The sequence below is a fragment of the Cupressus sempervirens genome, chromosome 8 (assembly GCF_028749045.1).
Source record: "Cupressus sempervirens isolate cs-2001-9-10 chromosome 8, ASM2874904v1, whole genome shotgun sequence".
NCBI classification, from domain to species: domain Eukaryota; kingdom Viridiplantae; phylum Streptophyta; class Pinopsida; order Cupressales; family Cupressaceae; genus Cupressus; species Cupressus sempervirens.
In genome coordinates, this window is record NC_143125.1 from 777,243,678 (window position 1) to 777,253,790 (window position 10,113).

Below are 10,113 nucleotides of genomic sequence, written 5' to 3' on the forward strand. Positions count from 1 at the left end.
AGATGCTTCTATTGCTCACCTTACAATTGAAGACTTTGAAGATTCTGATGCTCATACTATTATTGCTGGTGCTGATCCCATTGGCCTTAGCTCTATTGCTGAGTTAACTAATGCAGAAGGACCAAGATGATGATGCTGAAGAAGAAGATGAAGATGATGAATATTAAATTTTAATACATTAGTTGAAACTTGTACTTGAAACAATGATACTTGAACTTGTTGTTATGATTCATGAATCATGATTTAATTTTAATGTTTTCAATCTTTGATGTTGAACTTGAAATATATAATGGTATGATCTTGATTCATGATGCTATGATTACAACTTACAAGTTTAAAGTTTGCATATAGTGTTTTTGTTGTTTAAATAATTAAATCACATGATTTTATGATACCATGTGACATTCTAATTTTAACTACGCTTCTAGGCTTCATAAATATGTATATAAATAATTTTATATAATTTTATATGTTTTTGTATGAACAAACCCAAAATCCTTTCCAAAATTCTGTCATACCAGTGAACCGGTTCTTTGAACCCATATTAGGAATCAAGCTCGAACCGGTAACTAAGTATATAAATAAAAAATAGTGTTCCATACACATCATTTGATTAATAGACAAGTTCTATAGAACAATACTTATCAAGTTTCAATGTAAATAAATTTACAAATTTTAATTTCAATGTGCATAATCTGTAAATTTTATCTGCAACTAAACCTCCTAAATAGTTGCATGGTCATGTGTATCCTCAAACTGGATAGTAGTGATGCAGCTTCTTGTTGAGAACCAACAAGATCCTCAACATGACACTCATGCACAGGAATCTGATGCAAATGCAGTTCCCATTGGTGGCTTACCTACTGCTTCCTAATATGTTGCCCATTTAGCTGCCTTCCTCTACAAATCAATGATCTCATTGGCACTAAACCCAATGGAGGAGCATCTGATGAAACTTATTTTCTGCTGTTTGCTCAGTTTTGGCATTAAAATCCTCTTTTTTGCCTTCTTTTTCATTTCTGGAGATGCTGGGTTGAGTCTTATTCCAGTTTGCTTCTACTCCTGGTTAATTTCTTCTATCTGTAGCATTCTTTGTGGCTCTTACACTGGTGCATGACTGGGCACTTTTCTATTAGCCCTAATTGGGGCTCATCAAAGGGCACACCGATCTGACAGTTTCATTTGCTATTTTTGGATGCTGGGCACTTGGGGAATGATATTTAACCTTGAAGAATTGAGAGTCGTGATATTTATTTTCTGGCCAGCAGACTGTAATTATCATAAACCTCAATTTATTAGTTTAAGTTTCATCCTTGGCAAGTGCAGTATCTGCCAGGTCTAATTTTAGGCTGGATGGTTTCTGACACACTCGCCTTTTAATAGCCAATCCCATTTTAAAGGGGATGCAACAAGGGGGAACAACACATTGAAACTTGAATAAATAACTTTTAACAAAAGAGAAAAAAAAGGTAAGCTGTATTTGACTGAGTTGAACCTGTACGTCACCGAGGGGTCAGAATGCTAACTGTCATGTTTGAATAAAGATAATCTAAGATGGCCCATTTCAGTCCCTATAAGAAATCAAATGATCCAGCTCATCTTGCAAATTTGTTCTTTCATAAGATAATAAGAACTCATGGTTTAACAAAGAGTATAGTCTCAGATAGAGATGCAAAATTTCTGGAATACTATTGGTGAACATTGTTGAGAAAACTTATCACCAAGCCAAGTTTTCATTCAGCTTACCATTCTCAATCAGGTGGGCAGATCAAAGTTGTAACAAGGAGTTCAGCAGATATTTGAAGTGCTTAGTAGTTAAGAAACCTAAACTATGGCACTTGATTTTCAACCAAGCAGAATTTGCCTACGATAATTCAATTAATAGAAGTGCCACCTTATTTAATACTGCTAATTTAGACCAAAAAAAGTGCAGCAACAAACAACTTTGTTGATTATGTGCAGGGTTTATGGTAGGAAGTCGAGAAAAACTTGAAGAACAATGTCATTCCGTACAAGCAGTATGCTGAACAAAAAAGAAGAGAGCAAATATTTCTAGCTAGGGATTTAGTTGTAACACATTTACAGAAAAAGAGGGTTCCCCAAAGAACCTATAACAACAAACAAGCCAAAATGGAAGTAAATTGAACCATGCAAAATCTGGGAAGTTTGTAGCAAATGTCTATGAATTAAAACTTCATAGTGATACAGATACTTTACCAATTTTCAACATACTGATTGCTATCATTATTAGTAATTACCAAGATTAAAGTGTGAAGAACAAAGTGTCACTTTTAAGGAATAGAAGGAAAGTTGGATATAACAATTGCTTGAAAAGAAAAGAGATGAAGCTCTCATAGATGTCAGAAAAAACAAGAAGACAAAAAGGAAGGAGTACAAAGAGAATTCGATCAAGTGAAGGAATGAGTCAATGAAAGAAGCTATTTGCATACATGCATTGAGTTGGCCAAGCATGACAAAATAGTTCCAAAATCTTTGTTAAATGTTTTAGACTCATGAATCATTCTCTTCAACTTGTAAGGAACAATGCAAGAGCATCCAATCAACCTAATTTTCCGTTGTTTCAGTTTGATCAATTTTGGCATTGAATTCTGCTTGTTTATCTTCCTTTGCTTGTTTGCAGTGGCTGAGTTTGATTTTATACGAATTTGTTTCCATGAATAGGATGGCGCTGACAAATAAAGAGAACAAACCGATTCATTATTCATTGTTCATCATCATCAGATGAGAATGCATCCACCAGTTTGGCGGATTGCATAGTAAAGAGTTGAAATTTTGTTGGTGTTAATTTTTATTTTTAAGTACTTAACCCCACTTTCGCCACCTTGGGTTTTAATTATAGTCTGCATGATTATCAACTTACAGTTGTAAAATCATCTGAATAATGCATGGACTGTATATGAATGATATTAGAGTCTGTAACCTCTGTAAAAAACTACCAACATAATGTCTTAGGTGCTCTTCAAAAAATATGTAATCGATTCTTGAATTAATGGAAGATATTGTGTTTGTGTCAAATCTTGTATTCTTTGTTTTCTATGTTCCTCTAATGTGTCCCTGTTTCCAGATTCTAAATTTGGTATCAGAGCTGTAAGGAAAGATCTGGGAATAATTGTCTGAGGATAGCGGATCTTGGAGAATGTTCAAAGAAATTGCATATATAAACTTCTTAAACAAATTTGAAAAGAGAGTAATAGGGGAATTTTCTTGAACAAATCCCTGAATATAAAGGAAATCCTCTGTAAGTAGGAAATTCTCATTTCAAGATTAGTTCAATCACAAGTTGATATTAGAGCTTATAAAGGTGCAAAATTATTAAGTTTGTATTCACATCTTAAACCTTGACCTCTTTTCAATAGTGGGCAGATTGCAAAAAGATTTGTGATGAATACATCTAAACCAGGTTACTTTGAGCTTCTAAAGATGCAACAAGGAGGAAAAGGTAAAATGCAAGGTGGTTCTTGCATTGGACAAGGTTCTCATGTTGTGCAGAACATTTATTTGTGAAAGTGATCGCAAGTCTTGCATGAGTGCTACTAGTTGTTGCACAGTAGATTTTTGTTGTTGCACAAGAGTTCATGGTTGCTTCACATGGGCTTCTTGTTGTTAGAGTATAAGAGTTCAAAATTGTTACTTGTGTTGTACAAAATATTCATGTTATTGTGCAAAGAGTTGTTGAAGTGCTTCTAATTGTCGCACAAATAATTCTCTTGTTGGAATAGGTTGTGCAAGACCTTTCAGTGGCAACACATGGGATTCAAATATTTTTTCAAGCCATTCTATTTGCTTTGCAAGAGATCAGAGTTGTTGTGAATGACAGTCCTATTATTTGAGAATGTTTTCAAGTTGTTGTTCAAGGACCTCTAGTTATGCAAGAGCTTGGTCGTTGTACAAAGCCTTCCCATTGGGTCCTAACTAGAATGCACGGACTGTTATTGTTGCATAAGAAAGATTTTCTTTTTACATCTAAAAATTTAGAGCATGACCATTTGAGTTGGAAAAATCCCTAATAAGTCACACCATAGATTTTTTATAATTTAACCAAAATGTTAAGAAAATCTATTTTTCTATTACAATGGGAGAAGGATCCACTTCCCCTTGCCTATTGAAAAAATAAAACTATAATAAAAAAGAATCAATTTTGAATAGAAACCTACACTTGTGATCTCCTCCACTTACTTGGCAAAAATGATATTTGTGACTCTCTCCAATTCAACCTTCCTAAGTTAGACAATGTGACTATAATACTCTTTGAGGTGATGCAATTGGTAACAAACCATCTGATCTCTCATGAGATTCAAAAGACATATGTTTTACATGTCTTTTTTCACATTCCTCACATCTTCCATGGAATGTTCCTTTTGGGATCACTTAATATTTTGCCATCAATTCACAAATCCAAAATGAAATATGAGCAAAATTGAGTTAGAAATAGATAATACTAAGAGAGGGAGGGGGCGGTGAATCAGTATTTTCAATCTTTTTGCCCACAACTGGATATTATTAATTACTTTGCCACATGCATAAGAAAGTAAACCAAAAATGCTGAACAGTATAAACAACCATATATAAAGAGAGCTCATGACACCATATTTTGTTAACTAAGGAAACTCTGGCCATGGGAAAACCCCAATGGGGATGAAACCCACAAGATGGTTCACTATATAAAGAATCTGGTTACGGATATTAACCCTGTTAAGAGTCTATGAAGAATGTATAGTGTCTCGAGTCCTTGTTAGGAGACTATGCCTTGTTAGAAGCCTCAACCCTGTTAGGAATTGCTTCAACCCTATTAGGAGTTGGTGGATCATATACAAATGTGTGCAATAAGAGCCCACTGCCCTAACATGCAACTATACAATAAGTTCTTCAAGAGAATAGATATGCATACAATACTAGATCACTAGTTGTACTTCTCAATTCCTCTGATTGTCAGTTCTTCATACAAGGAGACACTGCGCATATATCAATTTGCATCATATCTCACATTATCATATCACATAACATTACTTCACATTACACATCTCTCTTTAACTTCGAAAATGAAGTTCTTTACTTATATCAATCATATTAATAAATTCTTCTTAGTCGGCTCACATATCATCCTTGGAGTCGGCTCATCAAGATTTAATAATTGAAACAATTCTTCAAGTCGTACAACTCAATATGCTGACTTGCTCTGTTCTGCACTGTGAAGTAATTGCATCGGTATTTCCTTCCTAACTTGAATTTGGTTGCTCGTGCGGACATGCGCACTGGTACGCATCATCAAAATGACATCATGAATCTATGGTCAACTACGCAAGAGAATATTCTAAAGGAATATTCCACTGTCAATCAATCTCGTCATGTTGTTGTAGCATTGTCCAATACTTAGACAATTTTTCATCACAAACAATCATAACTGCAATGCAAAACATATGTTGCCATAAATGACAACCACATATCTCATCTTATTTGACTGATTGGTCATATTGCCAACAAAATGTACATACAAATATACTTCTTACTCGAATAAGATCTCAACTCTCTCTAATATACACTCTTTTATTGTTGCCCCTTTTTTGCTTGGAATAAAATCTCCTTTATACTGTATTGGTGAAAGGATCACCACCTTTCTTTAGAATTAAGTCACTACTTTTCCTTGTTGCCTTTCTAAATAATATATTATTCCCCACATTGCTCTCCCTTGGATGTCCTCAAATAAAAAAATTTCCACTTTATATCTTTCAATGTGGGGGAGAGTCGCACCTCTTCAATATGGCTGCCCTTTGCAAAGGTCACAACCTTCCACAATAGCCACCCTTTGTGGGTCACAACCCATCATCATTTATGCCCTTTGAAAGAGACAAACCCTGCATAATTATTTTTCTTTGAAAGAGTCATAAACCTTTGTAATTACCACTTTTTTGAAGAATCGCAACCCTTCGTAACTTTTGTCCTTTCAAGCAATCACTTGCAAGTTGCTTATTTTCTTCTTATTTCTTTTTCTCTTCTATTAATTCTTCCTTGGTTCACACCTTCCCTTTTATCTTCCTTCCTCCTCCCACTTTCAATTCCCCCTTTGTATATCTCATGTTTGAGGGAGACACAACTTTTCACTTAATACCTTTTGATTCTCCAATAACTTAATTTAATTATGTTATTTTCATTCTTTTATATCTTAATTTTATTACTAATATTTATTATGTAAACCCATTTCAAAATGACACATTACATTCCACCATATTCTTCACCTAGTTAAGTTTCTTTATTTCCTCAAGATGAAGGTCAACAAAGCATGTGGTAAGAGAGCTCAAAATTCAGTACACTACCTTGCCTTGAAACATATATCAGCTACTACAAACACATTTTCAATGTTTATTACACTCTAGACAACATTCTCCATTTTCCCCTCCACCATCTTGCACAGTGTCAAAAATTTTGATATTATTAAAGACATCATCTAACTTCAAAAACAATATTATCCTTTAAAGGTCATGAGGGAATTGATTAAGGGGCAACTCTGACCATCTATCCACATGTTAGATAAATGTTGCAGCCCTTATTTTTCCACATTAATAATTTTTGTCCATCTGCTTCACTGATTTATGTTGATAATTAAATTCTCTAGTAATGGCCCACTCAATTCATTAGGGCTTGGTGCCTTGAACCTTTTACTTTCCATAGGTAATGCACAAACCCTTGACCTAATTCTGCAATTCTCCATTCCATGACTACCTTCCAATGAGGGTTGTGAACCAAAAGCATTACAAGAAAAACAAAGTTGTATCTATGGCTCTCGATAATGCTTAAAAGAACCCCTAAAACTCACGCTGACCCTACACATCTGTAACCTATCATAGATACCACTTTGTGCACTAAAATATCACCAGAAAGTTAGAAGAATTTTCTCATATGGCATTGATAATGCATCATTTTATGATTTAAATATCCTATGAGATCCTTTGAATCAGATGAAATGGAAGAATAAACTTACCGTGCATATACAATGCACCTACTAACAAATGATTAGAGATGCCGATGTGCTAAGTGGATCCACTTGCTTTACAATTATTACCAACAAATGACGAAAAATTATAACTAGGAAGTAGGAACGGTTGTCTAAGCATGCATCCATTATACACTTCCTCATATTAAGGAGATCATTTGTAAAATCTCACAATAATAAAAGTATAACTTGAAATGCTCATTTTGGTTTCCAATGCTTAACAGTGCTTACATGCATCCCAAATCATTAGAAATTTAGAACATGAACTATCATGCATGATGAAAAACATCACATGTTCTTTTTATGTGTTTCCTGACCTACACAAACATTATCATATGCTGATAGGCAGAAGATTTTTTCCACTGCAAGTCAAATTATGATATAGCTACACGAGAATTCAACTGTGTAGCTTTCAGGTCATACTTATCAAATCGTGCTTCATAAGTAGTGGCTCACAAGAACTCATCTCTTATGAAAATGAACGGTTCACTTGGCACTCATTACATCTGGGCAATGCTCACAAAACTCCACAATATTATCTATGCCCTTTCATTCATGTCCCTTAACAGAGTCAATCTTAGCAAAGATGACACACTACCTAATATGCGTATGCCATAACTAGGGTAAATCTGTACAAGGCATGGTAGCCATTTATAAGTTGCATTCGTAAAATACATTCGAACGTGACTGCAGCTTACAAACCTTAAATACATGGTTCAAGCTTACCCTGCAATGTTTAGTTAGCCTCCCTTGACATAAGACTCCCAGAGATATGCAATCATCTTATAAGAATCAAATATTGTTACCAGAAAGTTAAAACCTCTTATGAAAAATCTCGATAGTAGAAACTGTGTTACATAAAGTTTACAATTTTTCTTCTTAAAAGAAGAAGAAGAATTAAAACTGATAAATGATGCTAAAACACGAAGGCCAAAGAGTTAAAAATACTTTTGATTTAATGTTAATTTACAATGTAGTGTGAAAATGTGTTTGACTACACCAGGATCAACTCCAAAAAGTTGCACAGGTGATTTTTTTTTGAAGGTATACTGCAAAAAAATGAATTTTAACTATAAATAACCTACAATACAACGGAATCTAGTTCAAAAAAATACAAAGATTTCCACCCAAATTTTATTTTCCCCGTTTCCTAAACCATCACAGATGTATAGGTCGTAGAATGACAAAAATATAGAGAATCAAAAAAAAATCAAAGGACAAAAAGGCATATAAACTGAAAAATGGAAAACCTTAAAATCCCAGCAATTAATCAAATTTTCTTCCCCAAAGAAAACTAGGCCAATGTTTGTAATCACTCATAAAAACAAATATGCTTTAAATGAGATTTACCGTGCTTAAGCATTTTGAGGAGGGCGAGCGACGAAATGTAGACCTGCTCCGAGGAATCCAGCATAGGGCCATCTGTAGCAGGCGGTCCCATGCCGCCTGCGCCTGAAAATATCCTCTGCAATCTCTCCATGCCTGAAACGACCGTGGGTACCCTGAAAAACTGAAAATAAAGTACTGTCAACAGCCTAATCTCACTCCAAGGAAGGAAAACTGCCTTCAAAATTAATAAAATGGAGAGCCAGCGATCCAGTCTGTACATAACATACTTTAAAGTGACATATTTCTCCTTTAAAATTTCCCTCTTTATTCTTTTCATTAGGTTGGGGGAGAGGTTTCCCTCTATTAGACAAAATTTAATGTAATTTATTTTGTGTAAAGTTGGTTTATTTTTTATTTTTTTAAATTGATGCATTATACTTTTAGAGTTGGATTATGTTATAATTTCTAATATTCACGATCATAGTACATCATCCTTCTTTAAAATGCACGAGAAGAGAATGGAGGAAATAAAATTGTGATCCCTAACATAGATGCTAAAAATTACTACACAAATCTAAAAAATATGATTCATGAAGTTAAAAATTTAGGGGATTTTTTTTTGTGAATTTTCTTTTTAATTAGTAAGCATGTTTAACTAAAATATAGTGAGGCCACATATTTTAGAGAACTTGTGTTAAAAAATGGCCGACTATTGTATGTAATACCTGTTAGCCATTTAGCCTCCCCCACCTCCCCTTTATTTCATTGTCGTCATCATTGAAATCCGATCAAAGATATCTCTTCATGGCATCAAGATTGGACAGTGTGCCAGGCATGTGGCTAAAACCTAACTAAAACTCTAGTTATCCTCTTCAATGTTATGATTGTGATGTTTAAGCGAGAGATCATATGTCATTTTCATTTTTTCCATCAAGTGTTACGATCTTACAATCAGGGTTTTTAGCGTATAGTTGTAAGCCTTGAATATTCCCTCTTTCAATGTTACAAAGTAAAGGATAGTGGGGGATCATAAAGGCAAATGTTGAGTCTCCTAATCTTATGATATCCCATATATCGTAGCATCGCAGGTGTGTGTTTTGAAGTTTGCGATCTTACGATCATTCCACGTTGTGTCATCGTAAGTTTCTTATGGTAAGATGGCAAGTGATACAATGTTACGACAAGTTGAAGGGTGTATAAGCATAAAGACTTGAAAAGGGAACTTGCGACCATACGAAAGCAAAAAGATCGTGAGATCGTAAGAACATAAGTTGTTGAGGTTATAAGGGGTTATGATGATAAGGGGAAGATTGTGTAAGCGTAAGTGTCCCAAAAAGACTTTCGAAGCTACGAAGGTAAGGATCATAAGATCATAAGCAAGGAAGAATTGTCTCAAAGGCTCGCAATCAATCATGGTTGTTGATCTGGGAGCAAATCAACATCTGTCGTATTCTCACTTTCTGAAGTTGCACGAAGGATAGCCAAAGTGAGAAAGCGAGCATTTGACATGTGGACATAGTGGGACCAGACTCAAGTGTGGGTCACAAAAAGAAATGTGTCAGAGTAGAGTGAGTTGACAGAGTGGCATGTTCTAGTTTGTGAGAGGTGCTAACTATGACAAGGAATTTTAGTTTTATAATGACCGTCAAATCTTATTAGATCAATGGTTGTCACTTTCTCGCTTTATAGAGATGCATGAAGTTTAGCCAAAGCGAGAAAGTGACGTAGTGACACATGGTAATGGTGGGGTTAGACGCATGAACGTAAAGAGTTAT

The 10,113-nt window shown here is 34.7% G+C and overlaps 1 protein-coding gene across 1 annotated transcript in view; it reads right to left on the reverse strand.

The window, feature by feature from the left end:
- LOC149544724 (26S proteasome non-ATPase regulatory subunit 14 homolog) overlaps nucleotides 1-8,638 on the reverse strand; it is a 34,030-nt gene extending 25,392 nt beyond the window's left edge. The window contains exon 1 of the mRNA XM_089795291.1: nucleotides 8,360-8,638. Coding sequence (XP_089651417.1) covers nucleotides 8,360-8,618 — 259 coding nt within the window. The 5' untranslated portion in view covers nucleotides 8,619-8,638. The remainder of the gene's footprint in view (nucleotides 1-8,359) is intronic.
- Nucleotides 8,639-10,113: the final 1,475 nt, after the last annotated feature.